We start from the raw sequence: 21,249 nt of genomic DNA, 5'->3' as shown, positions 1-21,249 counted from the left end.
CCAGCAAATGCCATTGCTGGCAATCTGCAATTCGAAGTTCTCAACCTCATCTGCAAGGGAGATGGTGAAGAGAGCTGCCTTGCCCAGGACTGCTTGGAATGCAGTTTTGAATTTCATCTGATGGAGATCTTGTCTCATGGCTTTGTCTGGTGCTGTGTCATCCCTGAGGAAGCTACCTGGGCAGGTCAGAGACTCTGCATGTGGGGCTTCCAGGAGTGTGATCCATGGTATACTGTGGTAACATATGTGAGCAATGCACTTGATGCTTCATTCCAATTGGTTGTTGGGTACCATTCAGGGTGGAAGTGGGTACATGTCATATGCAATGATCATCATGGGGGTGGGAGTGGAACTTTACTGTCATCAAATGTTGAAGCATGGACGGATTATTCATGGGAAGTCTTTGAATGTATGTGGGGGGAGAGGAAGGCTATGGTTGCCAGTATGAAGGAAGCATGGGTAGTTGATGGAAAATATCATTCAATGAATTATACCATTAAGGCTGATGTTGAGGCATGTACTGGCAGTTGCTTGGCCCATCTAAAGGTATACAGTGTCTCAAAATGGAAAATTTACAGCCTTGCATAATCCCCCCCCCCTCCCCACTGATCACCTTGTTTACAAGGTCACTGCACCCCAAAAATTGAGATGCTTTTTTTGACATCTGTGCATATGCCCCAACAACAACTCTGCATGGCAAATCCCACCAGCCACATAACCTTGCCTCGATGACTGCAAGGTATGCTGAGGGCTGATGATGGACATTATGTATCATAGTAGTGTAGTGTATGGTGCACAATGTCATGTCAGTGCATGTAATCATTTGTATACACCTCCTGACCCTTTCATCATTTTCCACCACTGCTTTGTGCTTTCATCCATTTTATCCAAATGCTCATCTTCATTCTGTAGATATTCACTGGGATGCTGTGTGAAGAGCCACACATCAAAGTCTCTTAAAAGCTGAATCATGTCATGCCCCCAGCTCATACGCATTGAATGGAGTCAATTGACCACTAGGTGGTGTGCCAATGTCTATGATGCAGTGCTCCAGTGTTTGTGCCTGCACATGATAGTCTGTGAATGCATATGCAGCTGTTATAGGCAATTGCACACAGCTTATTATGATCTGCTTGCCACCTGCAGATGAGACTGAGAACATTCTACAGATAGGCATCACTGGCAGCACACCAGTGGGGAGACCTGGCAGTGCATTCACTTTTGTGTGGTTCATCTCCATGAGCATGTAAACTGGTGGGTATTCCAGCTGAATGACATTATTCACTGATCTCTTCAGACTTTCCCTTGAGTCCAGCACAATATTGACCATGCAGCCTCATGCACCATTGGCAATGTCAAGATCAGTGGTGATGTTGAATGTTACCATCACATGCATGCCAATTTCGAGCACCACCTCATCTGACAGCTCTCCCCATTCCTGGTGATTGCATCCATGACCACTTTTTGGATTAGCAGCCACTGCAAATTTCTCAGGCAAGGTGAGTGCATGACCACCTATGGAGTCCAGAGCTGGACAGCTGATAAGTGATATATTCTCCATATTTGCCCATTTGTAAGCAGTCATTGAATTCCACTGCATATGCACAGCATGACATGGAGTCACCAACACCACATCTTTCCATGGCAATGAATGGAAGTTGGTAGGTGGACATGTAGCATTGTCCAACACCAGTCCCTGAAGCATGTTGATGTGATGTTCACTGCAGCTGCCATTGTGAATGTGCTGCAACAGATTGAGCCACCCAGGATCAGTCACTCTCACCTGTGTCTTGAGCTGTACCACAATGTTGAACTGTTCATAAATGCAGCAACCCAGAAGTTCATCCTTGGTATCTCTTTCCATGTTGCATGGCCAGAATAAAGGCACTGACACTTTTGTAGCCACTGGAGGGAATTGATGAGAATCACTGACAAGGATAACATTGAGGCCACCAAAGGGAAGGACCAATGAGTTGTCATCAGCTCCAGTGCATGCCTGGGAAATGATGTTGGAGAGTTTGGCCAAGAACAGTCCAGAGACCATGGACATCTCATCAATAATAAGATAGTGTTTGTCATGCCAGTATTCCTCCAGTGATTTCACTGTCTGCACTGATTGTCTTCCCCCATTCAGAGGTATCATGCCTGAGACACTGATGTTAGTCATCAGTGATGATGTATATGAGATCACCATCTCTGGTGAGTGTCAGTACCTATGTTATGTAAAGTCTTGCCATCAATGACTGATGCTGCAATGCCTGTGTATGCAGCCTTGACAAGCATACCTCCAATACCAAGGTGAATGAAATTATCTGTGATCATCTCAATTGTCTTCAACTTTCAAACACCTCCTTTGCTTGGTATGATCATGTGCAGTTGATCAGGACACCTCCCAGACACAAACTGCTGTAAGTGCCATTCAATGATATTGTAGGTGTGCTGCTGATCCTCCAATAAGTCATCCACATTACTAGGTTTGAGAGTGTGTTCATCAGTCACCAATTGTGCAAGCATGTATGTGCCACCCACTTTGTCAAATGTGAGGGCATCGTTACCCATCACACTGCCATGGTCCATTTTGTCATCTGTCATCTGTGAATTGACCCTCTTGCTGTTCCCCACACTCTCAACCATGGCTTGGATGGCCATCTTCCACTGTTCAAGTTGAAGGTGCTCATCTCCTATCATGAGGTGGTAACAACATGACTCTGTTGACTGTGTTGCACCTTTAGCACTGAAGATTCCACACTGCTGTGCTATGGCAATAGCTTCTCTAGCATGCACTTGTTCTCGAGGAGATAGTTGGTCATGTTTGAATGTCATCAGATCTGCCTCTGACAGAGTCACTGTCCAGTCATCGGATCCCATCACATGTTTGGATGCATCCTTGAGAGGCTCTGCCATTTGATGATCTCATATGGGGGGCAGGTGTTGTGGTGTCTCGCCCTCAACTGTTGCCTTCTCACATGCCATTTTTGAATCATAGTAGTATTGCAAACCAGCCAAGACATGCCTCAGCCATGGAGTAGTTGATGCCTTCATGTGATCAAAGGTGGCTGACCATTGCTTGCCATTGCTCTTCAAATCCTGTGCTGATCACCATGGCTTCAACAAGGCCAAGGTACAAGCACAGTAAAAATCATATGTCCTGCTGTCATCCTGATGTGGCAGCCATGGCCCAAGAATTTGTGGCAGCATATTATGTCCTTTGGCCCAACAAACTTGTTGATGTGTTTTGGCTTTTGGGTGGTCATCTTGGTATGTAGAGCATGTATATGCAGGTCAACCCCTCATGGCAGATGTTGGAGCTGTCACCTTGGCTTTGGGTGTGTATTGTTCCTCCCATGTATCACAGACAAATGACAAAAGTGACAGATCCTCCAATTCCAGGCTGTGCCATAGATAGTCCTGCATTTGTGTGCAGGTGTACAACCCCCCTCTTCAACTGCAAAGCAATGAAATGATGTCATTATTGTCTTCACTGTCTGTGCATTCGATCTCCTGACTTGTGGAATGGTAGGGATACCTGACCATTAATGTAGTGGGTCAACACTGCTGCTCATGCTGACCCTGTGAACAAAATCCTCACCTCTCTGTCGCATTCCCACACAATTCAGGAAACATCTGTTTCACCATACTAAATAGTGGGCCTGTGTACAATGGCGCATAATTGTGGGATGTGAATGTATCACCATATCCCATCAGGTAAGACATTACTTGTGGACCTGATAGTTCTGCTTCCTGGTTGATGACATTGATACACTGATATAGCAACAGGCAGTTCTGTTCACACACATCATCATATTTTGGGTTGTCTATATGGTATGGCAGGGTGGTGGCCATCAATACTGAAAGGTTGTGACTTTTTTTCTGCTTTTTCATGGCATAGGCAGTGATATAGAATGCCATGTCTTTAGTATCTGTGCTGTTGGTGTTGATTTTTAGATTGTTGTTGCACTGCAAGGTCATAAGTAATGTTGGGCAGTATGCATTGATGTACCCATGTGTTTGCTGAGGCCCCCAATTCCCATGCTTGTCCACAAAGTCAACATCACTCAGTGGCCATGGTGTTCTTCTTTTGCATACTAGACCATCCTGCTGCATGCACAAGCATGTTGCCCTTGTGCATGTATGGAGTTGCTGTGACCTTACCAGTTGTTGTTTGAGAGCATGAGTTCTTTCTTCCAATCCTGAGATGCATGGGTCATGGGGTCATGAATATGCTAGTTGATTCTCTCTCAGCATTGTCATCAGATGTTCTTCAGTGAGATCATCCAAATGAGCCCAGATATTGGCTTGAATGTAGTTTTGAATTACCTTGCAAAATGATTCTTGTTGCAATAATGCCTGCATGTCATTTGGGTTAGGGGTGCTCATGAGCCAGAGCAACATATGCACATGCAGGGTCCCTCACCCTTGTGCTTTGACTACTCTGAAGTATGCTGTGACATGCCCAAGGATGCCCACATCCAACAATGTCTGGTTGCTGTGATTATGGATGCTGAATAGTGTCTCCAAGACAGTGTGAATGGTGAGATCAAAGTACTGTGCAGCAGCATATGGGTTCATTGCAATGTTCTCAGCACATCTATTACTATCAGGCCCTAACTGTTGGAGTGAAATGACCCCTGTCCTTACTTGGACTTAGGCACATGATCATGTCACTTACATAAGCTGATAGAGTGCACCCATACACTAGTAAAATTTACCTAGTCCCTCAGTAGCTTGACAGACTACTGAGGGTGAGTACACTTCTACATAGATAGAATACCCTTACTAACCTGTATAGTTCCCTACAGGTACTATACTCAATATAAGTAGCTTGACAGACTACTGAGGTTCCCTACAGATTCCTCTCTGGGTTTCCCCTCTGCAACCCCACAAACTTCTTCACTAACTGTGAGTTGAAGTGATTAAGATCAATGTTCTCACATGCAAAGACCTGTGCAATCAGATTGTGGAGGTCAACAGGATTAATAGTCAACCAAATGCAGAAGTTTGTGGGTTTGCAGAGGGAAACCCAGAGAGGAATCTGAAGGGAACCTCAGTAGTCTGTCAAGCTACTTATATTGAGTATAGTACCTGTAGGGAACTATACAAGTTAGTAAGGGTATTCTATCTATGTAGAAGTGTACTCACCCTCAGTAGTCTGTCAAGCTACTAAGGGACTAGGTAAATATTACTAGTGTATGGGTGCGCTCTAACAGCTTATGTAAGCGACACAATCACATGCCTAAGTCCAAGTAAGGACAGGGGTCATTTCACTCCAACACCAAAGTGACAGCCCCCCCAGTAATAGACACATTCCCCATATCATACTGCAATAACCTGCACATGTGTTATCTGATCCAAGCATGCATCCATTGGCAGCTGTCATGTGATGGTGTAGCACCTGCACCCATGTGTTACTGATCAGTTGCTGCTGTGCCTCTTTGGCTGCAGCATTCTGCAGGTCAGCCACAGTGATCAATGATAAAGCAAGAGTGTCACATTTGAAGTCCTTCCCCCTCATCTGAAGACATGCAGAGTGCATCATCTCTTGCTTTTGGATAAGTGCAAAGACCATGAACAGAAATGTGTGGTGCATGACAAATTGTCAATCATGATACTGCAGTGCCCATCCCATACAGGAAGAGCACAGGGAATGCAGCTCTGAGAGGGTTCTGTGTACTGGCAGGGTTTGGTGGGGTTGTAAAATCTCTGAGTGGCATGATGCCATGGTGCATGACATAACCTCCCTCCTGCATCTCATTGTTGAGATTGGCTAATGCTTGGGCTGTCAACTCTGTGGTGGAGACCTTGGTCTGATCAACATCTGCCACTCCAAGCACATGCAATGGCAACACATCCCCATCATCTGTCATGCATTTGTTCATTGAAGTTATTCTAATCACAGGATAGAAGACATACTGTCTTGTCATGGATGTTCACTCTCATCTGGTGTTGTTGCTATGTCCTCAGGTACGTCCATTTCTGTGCAAAGTCTCAACTCAGTTTCAATTCTGATGACATTAATGACATCCAGCAGTTCACCTTCATCCTCCACCTGCTTGTTCATGGTGTAACCCTCTCTTTCCCAAACAGCAGTGTCTTAACTCTCCTGATAGTGAATCATTGCCTCTATTTCCCCAGGTATGCCATCTTTTGGAAGTGCATCCATATGTTCATGAAATATCTTAATGTCCTCATAGTTCACATTGTTTTCTTGCAACCATCTCAGGGCTTCATACATGGTACCCCACCACACTTGAAAGGTATGTGATGGCCAATCTGTTGGGACATGTTTCATTCTGATAAATGTGATCACCAGAATGCTGCTCAAGGTCTGCACTGTCTGTGGCATCAACATGCCTTTGAGCATGTCCACTACAGCCAGCATGTTGATCTCATATAATGTCACATTCCCTGCCATGGCCCATTGAAGATGCTGCAGATTTTGTGAGTGACCTCCATCCCTTGGATATAACTTGAAGATGTAACACTGAGGGTAGTGCTGTGCTACTAACAATGTCTCCACAAAGTTGAGTTTCTGCAATACAAGGGGTACATCACCTATCCACATGTTGTTATTCAGTGCATATTTTGGTATGCAGTCTGCATGCATGGCTTGATGACAATCCTTGCACATCCAGCCCCTGCCATCTGGTTGTAAATGTGTGCTGTTGACCACAAGTCCTTGCCAAAGTTTCTGTGCCACATGAGCTTTCAGTGGACTCAGATGGTGTTGAACATTGGGTATGTCTTTAATGAGGTGAACATTGCCTGCCTGCCTGTAAGCAGCATTTGTGCATGTCTCAGTGTATGGCTTACCTTCTTTCTGGAGTAACTCCTGTGTGCATACCACACAAACTGCTGCTGCAACCACATCATTATTGGTGGCATCTATGAATGCTGTGATGCAGGCCTGCCACTGCTTGTCAGTAGGCAATCACATGTACTCAGCAGAGGTGTCACCATCATGGTCATCCCCTTCACCATCACTTCCATCTGCAGTGCACTTTTCTCTCTTTGTGCACTGTTTGCTGTGCCATTGCTCTTGATGCCTTTCTTTGGCTTGACATTTGCATTCCTGCATGGCTTGCTGCTTGGTGGTGGCAGCCTCTGCTATCACATCCATAAATTCATGTGGCAACTGATGGATTGCAGGTCCCAATTGCACCCAGGTTTGTAGACTTTTGGGTAGTGTGCCTGCTGGAAGACATTCATAAACTTCTTGATGTGTTAATGCTCCCCACAGCTTGGCCATGTTCAGTCACAGTTGAATCTTGATCTCATTTTGGGTAATGTAACATCCCACCCTCCTTATTATGCCACCAGATTGATGTGCACCCCTAAATGCTGGGTATTAAAGGGTTGTCTCTGATTCTGGGGGGCCAGACACACCTTGCCCACTGCCTCCATCTCTGTCAATGTCTGCATCTGATGACTCCAACCCCATGTCAATTGCTTCCATGAATGCCTCTGTCTCTGGACTGGCAGATGAGTCTGCCTCAGATTTTGTTTCTGATGCAGCACCAAAATGCTCCAGCATGGTAGGGAACTTGAAGGAGAGTGCAGTGGCAGTCTACACAGTGACTCCCAATATGGCTGTGTGGGCTGAATTTTTCTTTGGAGGGGCAACTGGCAATGTCACTATTCTGAAAGGTGAGGTTGATGATGTCTCAGAGTTGGTTCCCAGTGGTGTCTTTAAAATTGATTGTTAAGGTTTCTTTATGGGAGCTGAGGGTGGATACTCACCCAAGAATGCTTTCAGCTGCAACTTTGTTGACACAAAGTTGACATGCAACCTGGTTGCCATACAACATGATGCTGTATATAGCTCAGCAAAGGATGACTTCCCATTGATCATATCCAACATCAGGGCTTTGGAGAAAATCATTGTACTGAAAAAGGGAGAGACTTTAGTCTCATGCATCTGTGAAAGCTGTGGCCTGCCATGCATTCACTTGTCCCATGCCTTGTTCATGGAATGTCTGCTAGCTGTCTCTCCTGGGAGCCTGCTCCTCTAATCTTCATGTTTATAGAAAAAAGATGACAGTGATGACACTGACACCATCACACACAATGGTTTGGCTCTCCATCTGCTCCTGCATTTGCCACCTCTCATGAGTGTCTCACAGAAAATGCAACTGTGGCATGGCCTGTACAGGATCACCTCAAAGAGGCTCTTGAATGTGCTGCTTTGACAAACTATGTGTCACTTCTGCCAGTGTTTGATGTCAATGGTGTTGCCATTGACCCTGTCAACTATCATCACATGTTGTGCAGTGTGATTGTTCAAGTCCATTTGGCTCTTTTCACTACTCCATCAAAGGTGATAAGAAGTCCATATTCATCACTGCTGCACATGAGATCTGTGTGCTGCATGTGCCACTCCTGGCAGCTTGTGATCCACTCAAATGCAGGGGTCTCAGATATGACATGTCAACTACTGCAAACAAGAAATCACATTTGGTATGCCTCTCACTGTTATGCATGGTGCAGATCTGACCACTATGTGCTCTGCCATCCAGTTATAAATAGCTAGGTGGCGAGGGGGGCTTGTCTATCTATGGTGTTATCTACCATTGAAGTAGCTTCCATATGTAAACTTTGGTGTTCCATGGCAAAGGTGCTTTTCTCTTAGAGCTGTCCACTGGTGTGAGGGGCTATGTATTCTTGGCAGCCATTAGCTCTGCACCTGCAGACTGGCAGGGCTGCTGTGGTAGATCTTCACATGGATTACATAACATGGGCAGGTTTTCTGAGGTTGCTCTAGCATGGTGAGAGCAGTGATGCACATGCAATGATGCCTTGTGTCAGCAATAGTGAGAGTGCTCATCATCTGTGGTATGCTACTAAATCTGATTATCTGAAGTATGTGGTGCCTGGGTTATCATTGCAATGGGCAATTGATGATGTCCATGACAAGTGCCCTGGGGCATCTCTTGAGGGGGACCCCCTCCATGATCTCGAGGAGAGCTCCTATTGCTGGGTTCACCTCTACCTGCTGCATCTATGCACCCATCACCTGCTTCCTGTGTTTTCTGTCATATACAGGTTGGTCTCTCGGTGTTGTGGCCTTGCATTACATTCATTGTTGACATTGGCATCACAGCATCATGTCCTCTCTGTTGCCTGCCCCTGACAATGGTATACATTATTGGGTATGGGGCTTCTTGTTTGGCCCCAGGTCTGGCCCATGCCATTTGAATCTTCATGTCTTCAGCAACAATGACATCAGAATCTCTGGCACTCAGTACCTCTTTGCTGCCAATGTTGAGATCACCACAAGTCATATGGAGGTCGAGCACTGCATTTATATCATGTTCTTTGATTTAGCCCATCATCAGGCTCAGTGTGGGGATGCTTTGTATGTCTTCATCCATGTGTGTGCAAGTCACATGACCCCTTTACACATTTGTGCAGAGGATGACCTGCAAGATATCTTGTGTGTCTTATTGGTGTATGTATTTTATTGTGTGCAGCATCTTGTCCTGACAGATGTCCCTGTTTAGGCTGGCTAACCAGTTTCCCACATGTTGAGGATTCTGCCAGCACTTAATGTAGCAGTTTGCCTTACTGTAGTTTTGTGTCTGCTACAGAGCAATTGCAATTTTACTTCTTTCATAGGTGATCTACAGCCTACATGCGATGTTAGGCTTGCTCAGTCGCATCAGTAGTGGATGCACAATACATCATTGGATGCTCTGTGGCTAGGCCACTAGCTAGCACTCAGGAACCCCTTAAGTTCATCTCACCATCTGCTCCTGCATGCAGTCATGTTCAGTAAAGGGGGCCCCCTCACACCCCTTACAACAATGTCTATATAATGTGTGATTGTGCACACTGGGCAGTAAGAAATCCTGTCTCAACCATGTATCATATGCCTCTGGAGATCAAGCAACATATTCTTAGGTATTGCAACATCTCCAATATTCACCATGCTTGCTGAGACCTGCATGCTACTCAATTGTATCACCCATGATTATGTGCAGCACCACCTCCATTTCATGACATTTGGTTTTTTCAACGAACCTGACATGCTCTCAATCATCTTGCGATCATGTGATGTGGTTGTCTCCAGTTTGTGTGCACTACACCTTCTCTTACCTGCAAATGACACTGCATGGTACCCCAGTGACCTTGACATATATGTGTTGTGTTGTTTCATAACTTGCATCACAGTCTTATTGGAATGTGAGGGCAAGTGCTCCTGTCTCCTTGGGGGGTGGCTTCACTCACTTTTCTGGTCACAACAGGCTACTGGATTGTGCATCAACACTTTGCAAGTGCTAACCCATACATCTCTTCCTCGATTCACTCTGTAATTTCATTCTCAAATATGCATTGGTCAATCAATGTGGTCAGTCTCCAATACTACTGCTGCTATATCTTCGATTTTCAAGTTTCACAGCACCACTGTCATGAATTTCTTCACATCTGACACCATCTTTTGTGCTTATCTGATGCTCACTCTGCATCTCATGAGCATGGTCCATGCAGAACCTATATACTTTGGTCCTTTGGAGTGCAAAGCAATGGGCACCCTCCAGGAATATGTGGATCACAGGTGGTGGTTGGTAGCATGCCAGGAGGTCCATGGATCCACTGGTGTGTGTAGATTGATGCCCTGGTCAATTGCAGACTGGAGTTGCTTATGGATCAACATCACCAATGTACAATGTGTGGTGGTGACCCCTGTGGATGTTTTTGAAAGGCTGGGTATCATTAACCTCATCCAGCTTTTGGGGGGGTATGTATGTGGTGCATGGGACCCATTTATGCATGGGCAATCTTTCCTCATCAAGGATAATTCATGAGTGGTACATTACTTGTTGGCATTTCTTCCAATCTCACAGCAGTTGTGCTGGACTAGCAACATTGCAATAAGATACCAAAGCCCTATGGGCGCCCTGGGTGCTCCACATGATGTTGGTAGCATGTGCTCACAGTATGTGGGAAATTGTACAGGACCTGGAACAGAGATTATCCTACTGGATCATAGGCCATCTCCTGTGGCATACAGCCATTCTTTGGGTGCAAAATGCATTAACCAATATGAGCAGTCATGGATGATATACTAGAGAATTGGCAGGACACATAATGAAGTGGAATGCCCCTGAGTGTCCAAGTGCTGCACCTACATTTACTGGAATTATGCAAATTGGCAGCAGGTGGAAAGAGCTTCATATGAAGTCAGAAGGTACAAACTTATTATTGTCCAACAATAAGTTGGAGACCATGTCTCGATTGGAGGGACTGTCCACATAAGATGTGGCTGTGGTGCACACAATTGCAGCCTGCACTGCAGTCATGCAGTACTTGTATTACAAGTGATACTTCATACAAGCAAGTAATGATGTGAGGTTACTCATCTTTGGGGTCATAATCACAAAATCAACATGGTCTGTCAAAAACTATATCCATGCTTTTTTGTTCAGTGAGTGACCTTCCATCATTCACATCCAATTATGCAGCTCTGTTGAACTAGTCTGCACAACATTCCAAAGTGTGATGAGTGCAATTAGTGCTGGGGGCAGAAATATTTTCAGTTGATGTCTGCTGGCACAATGGCACAGTGGCAGTTGGTGAAATGGCACAAGGTGGCAGAATCTTTCTTTTTTTTTTTCCCTCTACTTACCATGCATACAACTATTGTAAATGAATACCAATTCTTAACTAGAGACCTTCTGATGACATCAGTGAGCCAATATCCCAAGTTGTGCTGCCTTCAGATGCTTTCTTGAGTGCAGTAACCTCCTCCCTGAATCCTCTTGGAGGCAACCCCTTATCCACATGATCAAGTTCATCCCATGCATACAAACCTCCATCAAGAACTCTGGACAGTGAGCCATCATCCAACTGATTGACATCACTCATGCATGCCTCTGCTTTCTCACACTTGAGCTCTGCAAAAGCTTCAACAAGTTCTTCATCTGTGATGGATTCAGGGCCAGCAAGATAGTCATCCAGATCATGAGCATTAGCTGCCAATGGTGGGACCCATGAGAAAGTCCATTTGAGGTCAGCTGCCAGCTCTGTATTGATTCCAGGTGTTGGCTGGGTATGCATGGGGGCATGTTTCTGATGTGTTGACTTCCCAGCTGTGCAATCCATTTTCCAAAGATGGTAAGAGTAGTGCATGTATGGAAAGCCAGACACTTGCACCACATAATTTTTGAACTCAGCACTGAATGCCTGAGCACTTACTACTTTTGAAAAAAACTTTCAGCAAGACCCCAATCACCATTGTGCTGTTGATAGATGTCCATTGTTGTTGTGCCAAAGCCCGAAGTTCCATTACCATAGGTTCACATGCTATAGCAATAGATTTGATGGACATTTACAAAATAGTAGCATAGAGTTTTATCTAAGCCCAATATCCCATAGATCTACAAGCTGCAACAAAAATCTTGCTTCACTAACAGACATACCCTGGCTGGCAAGAAAAATAACCAGATCTTCATTGTTATGCACACACTCATGCACCTGGATAATATGTTTGACATCCCCAACACCATATCCATGGGATGCAAGATAGCAAGCTGCTAGGTCACCAAGTGGGTGAGCAAGGTTCCAGATGTGTGAAGTTGAGGTTGGATAATAATTGCTGGAAACAATGCCACGAAGATTATGGACATGACTATAAATGATGGGAGAGATTGCAGCCTCTGACCTAGATGAGACAGTTGATGTCAGAGTGGAGGAGTGAGATGTAGATGAGGTATGCAAAAAGGTCAGGTCAGATGATGATGTAGAAGCATGCAAAGGCATTGAGGTAGTTTGTTGAGATCAAGGTGAAATGGATAGTGAGTGATGGAGCTGTTCAGCCAAAGAATTGGCTGTGGCCAGAGGGGGACTTTCACCTATCTGGTCATACATCAACATGGGTGGCATGCATTGTGGTACTCCTTTGACGATCATGAAGGCTAATGCAGTCCAAAATGAAGTAGTTTCCCTTCATACACAGTATTTAAATGACCCTTCAGCACACATTGTGCTCTCACTGAACAAAGTCAAGCTACAAACTACATAGTATGAGATTAAAGACTCACACTGTGTGATGAATACCAGGGGGTGAACCAATGATGATTGCATAAAAACCACTTTCATCTTCCAGTAATGTCTGTACACATGGAATGTCAAATGCTGCAAGTATCTGCATGTAGTCTGCATCATGCAGAAGTGTATCTATGATGGCTTGAAGAGTTTTTGCTAGCTTCAGAGCTTGTTTTACATTGGATCACAAGGGGGAAGGCTCGTGTCTGACAGCCACACACAATAAACAGACTATGGGCTGTGTTTTAGTACTCGTACTTGAGATTGGGTTGTATGAATGACATACCAGTCCTCAGACCCATAAACATGGGCACCACCATCACCACCAACAAGAGCCCAGCAGTGTTCTGAGTTGGCCATGTAGATGTTGAATGCCAAGAGCTCACCATCACACCACTTTATGTACCAGAATTCACCAGGAATTTCAAGAAATGGGATGGATAAGTGCAAGGCACCTAGTGAATCACTCTCAAGAAAGTAAGGTAAGTTGCTTTCTCAACAAAGACATCAATACAGTTATACTCCCAAGGGTCAATCTCACCAATCAAAGAATGATGCCACACAACCAGCACATGTTGTGTGAATGCTCAAGGTTGTGTGATCTTAACCACTCTCATATGTAAAAGTACTACATGAGGTTTTCATTCCAGACACCACAAGACAATAATGATGCAATTGTGTAAGACAGGGAGACTACCAGCTGCCGAATTGACAAACTAGCTCATAAGGAAGATGTGAGATAGGCTACATTCACAGACCAGCATCGATGTCCTCCTCATCTGCCCTATCATCCTCCTCCAAAGAAAACTGAGCCACTAGAAGTGGAGGAGTGGCATCAATCTCATTGTAGATATCAGGCTCATCAATGTTCAGAGCATCCATTGTCTGTAGATGGCTGGCCTCTGAAATGAATGGGAATCAGAAAGGATTGCTGTTCAGATTATGGAGCAAACACTTATGAAGGCCCAGTACATTTGCAACACCACCCATATAACCCTCCACTTCATGGAGAGCATGAAGGCCTGGCAGGAGATTCAATTCCTCAGAAGCTGCATCGAGATGGTCTTCCATTGCTGTCAGAATGGTGGGCACTCCCTCACAGTGCTGCATTAGGTCCAGGATATCGCAGTAGACAGTCCATGCAGAGGTGTGTCCAACAGAAGGGCTGCCCAATTGAAAGTAACATGCTTTGATGAATGCTTTGAGAGAAGGGGGCACGAGGTCAAACATGATGTGGTTGGGATTGATGTACAATTGTCACACTCATTTGATGGTGTCTGGAAAAACCACTATCTACATCACACACAAATACATAGTAGGTTAGCATTGAAATGTAAGCTACAAGATACTTAGGACATGCCTTGAAATTCAACACCCCATAGTCCTCTCAGCATGTATAGATGAGTTCCAGGATTCCATGAGGCAAAACTTTTCTTTTGTCACAATGCTTTTGGCTGTTGTTGATGCGGTCTTGATAGTTGTTTAGCTCAACTTGGAGCCAAGGGATGAATACCCATTGAAAAACCATGCTGTGGATGGGGTCACTTTGAATACATACAGGGACAGGTGTGAATGGCATACTTACAGCTGTAGTGTGTTGTCAGGGTCATACCAGCCAGAATCTACACCCATATCAAGTAGAGATTCAAAACCTGGGGAGAAACAGCAGCAGAGCTGGGACCAGGCTATCTCTGGCTTGATATTCTTCCTTGTACACATCCACCAGTGCTGAACATAGCCCTCAAGAGCCAGATCATGCATCTGCCACAGTAGAGTTTGTGCATTCACAATTCTGAAGTTTTTGGTACCTGGATCACTTTGAGTGATCATGGGAATGTCTTATGGACTGTGAACTTGAGCAAAAATAGGAAGATATGCATGGAACTTACAGCCAAATTCTTCAACAGTATTGAGGTAATAAGAGAGGATGAGCTGCAGGTTGCGATTTGAGTGCCAAACCCTGGTCCAGAGGATACAGCCTGAAAAAGGTTTGATGCCAGTGTGTAGTGTGAGGCTGAAATGCAACCACTTGTCATGCTGGTCCACAGCCCATATATTGTTTACACTGGCTGCCCAGAAGTGGTGATGCTGCAAACAATTGGCTTTGTGGCTCTTCAATAAGTGGGATTCATAGGTAACAAAATACTCTCAGATCATGCTTCTACATGCCAATTTCTCATCAGCATTCTGCAAGTGAGTGGACAATTGGTCACAGTTTGCTTACCTTGAGACAGCCATACCATGCTCATGAAAGAGCAGCCAAATCATCTCATGTACCCCTGCATTGGGGTACATTTTCTGCATCTCAACCATGATGTCTTGGATACTCTTGCAGGTGTGTCCCTGTTGGCAGGTGTGAAGTAGTCCAAGCTGCTTTCGAATTTCCTGAAACTTGGTGAGGCTGAGATTATCAGTGAGTCACAAGTCACTCCCTTTCAAAGAAAACCTCACCCAATACCATAGACACTTGTATCAATATGTTTGTGGATTTCGGAAACAATCTCCTTATCTGTCAGGCAGGCTTTCCATAGTTGCCTGATGTGGGGCTCGATTTGGTCAAGGGGTGCTGTAGGTCATGAGTAATACATCATCATATCACTGGGAGAACTAGTACTTACAAGTAGGTTTATTCTGATTCTTTGAGAGGGTAGACATGAGAATGGTGCACTGTAATCTGAAGGGTTTCCACAGTAATCAGTTCACCCTGACTCTTAAGATCTCCTGTTGACATGTTAAGATGTACTGAAGCTGTGTTATAGTGTTGTGATTGCAAGCATTGCGGATGTGTGTGAGTCATTGTGATCACAAGTATTACAGACACATGTATGGACAGCCAATCACTTAGGCTCTCTGTTCAACCTTCTGCAATGGGCACATTCACCGTGTGCCTATCTCCTCATGCTGCTTCGATGGGCCACCATTGTCCAATGCTTGACAAATTGGGTTCTTGTCCTACTCTTTTGTGTGACCATTCAAGACAAACCATGCCTCAAGGTTGCAAATATGACCTTTTACTGTGGATTCTGTCACTCAATTTAACCCCCTGTGTCCTCAAGGTATGGTCATGTTCCTCTGAAACCTACAGGTAGGCTTCCAAATCCATTCGAGGACCCATTCCAAAGTTCATCAGCTGTCTGCTACACTTAAGGTCAATGCTAGGGCCACTGCATGAAATGTCCTTGCATATTTCATCATCTGATTCCATCTTGGCTGAAGTAAGTGCCCAGAATTTATCCCATGACAAACTAGCTAATGAAGGAAGTTTGTTACATTTTTATGGTCAGGCCTTGTGTGTGTCAGTGGTTCCATTGACCAGGATACCAGCCAGTCATCATCCAGTGGATCGTTGTGAGTCAAAGTGAGGTTCAGTGGTGAAAACCAACCAAAACCAACACAAAAGACAATGAAAGCAAGTGGTGGTGTGCCTATGCGGTACCTAGATGGTAGAACCTGTTCTTTGGGAGGGTTTTTGCAAGCTACAACACTCAAAGATGAGTGCTGAGGGTTGGGGGTGCTCCTGACAAAAAGGGAGCAAGAATGTGATAGAAAGCCATAGGGTAGACTGCTGTCAGCCTACAGAAGGATGGATGGTGACTTAATTTGATGTCCTAAGCTGTACTGAGCTCAGGGAGGGCTTGGAGCAAAGTATATGGATGATAGATGATGATAAGCAAAGTAGATGATAGCTAGACCCTTAATAAAGTCTCAACTATCGAAGCTGATGAATGATTTACTGAGAGATGATAAATTGCGAGCAAGAGGGGCTCTCTGATGTCTTCTTTTCTTTTTTTTTTTGCTACCGAAGTACAGTGACTTATATACAGTACAGGGGCATTGCCTATGGAAAACAAGGTGCAAACACTTGGTAAGTGATTGGTAACTGATGAGTAAGGAATGTAAGCAATGGGTAATCGTCTTGGAAAGCATTGGTAAGCATTGGTAAGGATAAGTAAGCCAAAAAGTGAAGAACCAGTAAGCAAAGTCAAAAGATTGGTAAGTATTGGCAATAGGTGAGTCAAAGACAGTCAGAATGTCACAGTATGAGTCAAGCAACATCAGGAACTGGGAAAGTGCACTGGAATCACATTAGGGGGAGGCTGTGCATGTCACATCTCGAAGAGATCACTTCCAGGCCAAAGTGGGATGACAGAGAGGCAGTGCTGATCTGATGCCAATATAGTACATCCAAAAGTGGACAGGGTGAGTCAGATGTCAACAGGGGTCAAGCTTTGGGGGTCTGTGGGGTGACAGGAGCATAGGGGATCGCAACTTTCCCCCCCAGACCATCCTCTCAGTGAAGCAAATAAAAACTTCATGAACAAGGCTCTGTTGGAAGAGAGGATGAAGGGGGAGCATCTTCTGCTGTATCTTGCAACAAGGAGGCAAGATGTGCATCATACTCATCATGGATGTGATCAGGGAGAGTGGAGAACAGTAGATTATACTGTAGCTGTTGCAATTTTGGAAGAATGATGGATGAGACTGGTATGAAGACATTGCAGGGGGCAGGGAGGAAGGATCCATATGCTTCTTGGACTGGAGAGACTGAAACAACCACATAAGACCTTTCCAAGCGAACGACAGACCTGAGGCGACCAAAGAACACACTGTCCAAGCTGGATGGGCTGAGAGGGGGCAGATGAGGGTGGGATGTACCAGGATGCTTCGGGATGGAAGCTGGTAGGAACTCCTGGTAGATATATGTAGCCATGGTCCCTAGCAAAGGGGACAAGCGAAATGACTGATGTGGAGGCAGCCATATCAGAAGAACTAGCGAAATGAGTGTCTTTTGGAGGGAGTGCTGTAGAAACATGTGGAGTGCGCAAATCCTTTCCAATCTTGGAAGGTAGGATCGTGTGGCTGAGCACTACAAGTGAGTGTGGGAATGGTTTCGGTGTCTGCAGAACTGGTGGAGATATGTCGAAAACCAGAATGCTGTACACGGGCGCTTAAGAACCTTATTGGCACTTAACCTGCCTCCTCCTTTTTCTTTGGCACCGACAACTTGTTCTTGTGCGAGGGATGACTGCTGACATTGCTGGCTGTCCTTCTTTGCATGAGGGCTATGGTCTTCACCTCCATTCATCAGCTACATCCATGTCCACCTCACCAAACACCTTTGGTGTGTGACATCGTACTTAACCTGTTTACCATTGTTCTCACCCATTCACTCAGTATCTTTGTTATCTTGTGATCCTTCCCCCATGCAAGTGTCTGTTTCAAACCTCATTACTCAGTTTACTGAGGATGTGTTTGCAAAAGAAGACAGGATCTGCCAGCAGTCTTGGTGCCAAGCTCTGATATACAAGGGCAAGCCTTGCCTCTATGCTGCTGCCTATGATCCTGCTCAGCCCAATAAATTCATCTATGAAGTGTGTCATAGGTGGTACAAGAACAAACCTGCCACCATAGCTCAGGCACAAAACACCAATGGTATGTATGTTCTGCTCTGTTCATTGGGCTTGGACTCATACATCCTCAGCATTACCTGATCCACAGTACATATGTCAGTCCATAAGCACTGCACAGTCATGAGGTATGTCCAATCTGTGTGTTCAGACTTGCTGCTAAACTCAACTTATTTGTAGCTTTGGTCAACCCCCCCACCATCATGGCCATGTCAAATGCTGCTCCAAACCTCAGCAACTTGGCAATGTTGATGCCTCCACTGCCAATGCCAACTGCTCATCACAACCCCAAGTTTTCCCCTGCTGGTCCGAGTGTCCAAGTGCCATCTGCTTGGCAGAATGTCCCTTGGCCAGCAAACCCTCCAGCAAATGCTGCATCAGGCCACATGATCATGCTGCCACCTGGCTCCACTGGTTATAGTGCACAGCATGTGCATTATGCAGCTCAATGTGAACATTGGGCACACATGGCTCACAACCCACCTCCCGCAGAGACAATCTCCTTAGAAATATGGGCAGTCTTCAAAGCTGGGGGCAAAAAGAAGAATCTGCAAGCAAACAACATCAGAGTAAGTTTTGCTTGATTCAGATTGTATGAGCAGTGTTAATTGAGTTTGATAGAGTATCTGTGAGGGGCTGAAAGATGTTGATGTGCTGAGCACTGCACATGAACTTTTGGCCATAGCACTTGGCATTTTGGTACTGTGCATCAAAGATTACTGCCCACAGTTTCCCTGGTGAGAGGAGGAATTCTTCATTTGCAACAATAAATGGGTTGACATTTCCAGACATTCAAGCCCAATGGCATACTTTTATGGTGACTGTCTCCATGACAGCAATCGGAAAGGATCAAAAGTGAAGGTTTTTAAATCAAAACAGTTCATGTTATTTGTCATTGTACCTGTGAATCAGTGGGAAGAATTTGAAGAATTTTGAGAGAAGCTCTGCTCTAGCCCACCTGCCCATGAACAGCAGACATCTTGGGCCAGCTTGAGCACTTCTCTCCCTGGTTCTACAGTCTTGACACTGGTTGTACCTTGAAGCACAATGACTTCTGAGCCATCCACTCTTTTTTTCTCCAAGGGAGTGGTTTCTATGACGTCAAGTAGCATGTTTGATCGCCCAATCTCGCATGATGTTACACATCTTCGGGATGGAGAAAAGGTATGCTTAGCTCCAACATGATTTTGACCCAACCCATCCACTAACACATTGAACACAGGATACAGCGCTGCCCACTAATTCAAGTGTGATGTCTGGTAAATGCCACCACCATCATACTAGTAGTTCATCCAGTGGTTCTACTCCCCTTCCACCCCAGAAGAGATCTGCAAAAACTTTCTTGTCCCCCAACTGCAATCAAATCAAGAAAGCATTACAGTCTGGGGGGGCCTCTGAATTCAATGTAAAGACAGGTAAGCAGACTTTCCAGTTGATATCATTGTAGTTTCGAAGTACTGATGTATCTTAGTCTTCCAGCAGAAAGTCATACAAGTGGACTTTTACCCCATCCTGACCCATGATCTTAATGATCTGGTCAGTGAGAAGGCTGCATTCAATATTAGAAATGCTGACCTTTGCTCTGGGAAAATCCAGCTCGATGCCTCTGCTGATTCAATCATTGGAGTCAGAGCATTCAAGATGGCCCAAATTGTGCAACTCAACCTATCACCTCTCAGGGACATGGGTATTGGGTCATCTCCCAATGATCGCATCATCCTCAAAAGACTGTATATCAACAACCATCCTGTGGAAGTCAAACCCCCATTCACACATTATGCCCTACAAGACAAGTCCAACATACTCTACTGTGAAGCCAATGCTTTGTACTGGGCCAAAGCACTCTTGCAGATGACATACCAATTTGTTGATCATGCTGTCAAAGATACCAAGGTACCACCACCTTTTGAAATTCCTTGCCTGCACTTTGTGGATGTGGGATTGTTATTTGCATATTTGGATGTGCCAGTGGAAACAGAAAGGGGGTCTGGGAAGCTGTCCAAGCCCAGCAGTATTGTGAATGTCACATACCTTGTTGAGGAACTCATCCCCACATCCTCAGATGATGAGTTTGTGAAGTACATCCACAATGGCGATGCAGCTCCTTGCTTCTTTCTGGATACAAAGGCAGAAGAGATCACAGACTTTTTGGCCTTCACTCAACACATGCAGTACATCATGACTGGTGGTCAAGTATACATATCTGACTATCAAGGTAAGCTGTGGCAATAGGTGGCACTACTCATGCATCTACTTACATGAGTTCAACCAGGTAGTGGACTGCTTTTGACAGATCTGCAGATCCTCACACATCTGTAAGTACATTTTACTCAGTATTCTACCTTGTCAATGTCCCATGCTCTTTTATTGTCTCTAGTGATGTTGCTGAAGGTCGAAGACTCTTCAGTGAGGGGAATGTGGAGAAAGGGGTGGTGCTGTTTGAGAATCAACATATTTGCAACTTGTTTTGTAGATGGGAAGGCTTTGGGATGAAGGCTTTCAGCCATGGATCAAAGTCTCTTTGTTCAACCACTTAGACATTAGACACATATGTACTCTAAGCTGTGGGTCTGATATTGAACTCAGATAAAACTATGCAATATTTTTTGTAAATGACCACCAAATCTATCACTATAGCCTGTGAACTCATGGCAATGGGACTTTGGACATTGGCACAATAGCGAATGGACTTGTTGTATTGGATGTTCAACAATGGTATAATGGTGATTGGGGTCTTGCCAGGAGTTTTTTTTCAAAAGTAGTAAGTGCTTGGGCATTTGGCACTGAGTTCAAAAATTAT

General features: G+C 44.8%; 6 protein-coding genes across 6 annotated transcripts; 2 read left to right on the top strand and 4 right to left on the bottom strand.

The window, feature by feature from the left end:
• Positions 1 to 2,340: 2,340 nt before the first annotated feature.
• Positions 2,341 to 2,904, bottom strand: F5J12DRAFT_894213 (uncharacterized protein; the record flags this gene model as incomplete). The annotated part of the gene is made up of 1 exon (XM_051747719.1): positions 2,341 to 2,904. The coding sequence occupies one exon, from the start codon at positions 2,902 to 2,904 to the stop codon at positions 2,341 to 2,343; it is 564 nt and encodes a 187-aa protein (XP_051598649.1).
• A 4,024-nt stretch (positions 2,905 to 6,928) lies between these two features.
• F5J12DRAFT_783911 (uncharacterized protein) lies at positions 6,929 to 7,531 on the bottom strand (the record flags this gene model as incomplete). Its single annotated transcript, XM_051742941.1, has 2 exons — positions 6,929 to 7,188; positions 7,384 to 7,531. 2 exons carry the CDS (start codon positions 7,529 to 7,531, stop codon positions 6,929 to 6,931), a joined length of 408 nt encoding a protein of 135 aa, XP_051598648.1.
• A 4,226-nt stretch (positions 7,532 to 11,757) lies between these two features.
• On the bottom strand, positions 11,758 to 12,123 carry F5J12DRAFT_709951 (uncharacterized protein; the record flags this gene model as incomplete). Its single annotated transcript, XM_051740621.1, has 1 exon — positions 11,758 to 12,123. A coding segment is annotated over one exon (366 nt), but the record flags the coding sequence as incomplete, so codon positions are not given.
• Positions 12,124 to 14,428: 2,305 nt separating this feature from the next.
• Positions 14,429 to 15,696, bottom strand: F5J12DRAFT_906318 (uncharacterized protein; the record flags this gene model as incomplete). The annotated part of the gene is made up of 6 exons (XM_051748777.1): positions 14,429 to 14,628; positions 14,670 to 14,879; positions 14,931 to 15,188; positions 15,282 to 15,442; positions 15,493 to 15,607; positions 15,660 to 15,696. 6 exons carry the CDS (start codon positions 15,694 to 15,696, stop codon positions 14,429 to 14,431), a joined length of 981 nt encoding a protein of 326 aa, XP_051598646.1.
• A 2,549-nt stretch (positions 15,697 to 18,245) lies between these two features.
• F5J12DRAFT_783908 (uncharacterized protein) lies at positions 18,246 to 19,190 on the top strand (the record flags this gene model as incomplete). The annotated part of the gene is made up of 4 exons (XM_051742940.1): positions 18,246 to 18,474; positions 18,524 to 18,547; positions 18,630 to 19,018; positions 19,071 to 19,190. The coding sequence occupies 4 exons, from the start codon at positions 18,246 to 18,248 to the stop codon at positions 19,188 to 19,190; spliced, it is 762 nt and encodes a 253-aa protein (XP_051598645.1).
• Positions 19,191 to 19,952: 762 nt separating this feature from the next.
• On the top strand, positions 19,953 to 20,681 carry F5J12DRAFT_723048 (uncharacterized protein; the record flags this gene model as incomplete). Its single annotated transcript, XM_051741425.1, has 2 exons — positions 19,953 to 20,411; positions 20,454 to 20,681. Coding segments are annotated over 2 exons (687 nt in total), but the record flags the coding sequence as incomplete, so codon positions are not given.
• Positions 20,682 to 21,249: the final 568 nt, after the last annotated feature.

This window comes from Pisolithus orientalis (assembly GCF_024613125.1).
Source record: "Pisolithus orientalis strain OTSU chromosome Unknown F5J12scaffold_21, whole genome shotgun sequence".
In the NCBI taxonomy this organism is placed as follows: Eukaryota; Fungi; Basidiomycota; class Agaricomycetes; order Boletales; family Pisolithaceae; genus Pisolithus; species Pisolithus orientalis.
This window is presented reverse-complemented; position numbering and strand designations above follow the sequence as displayed.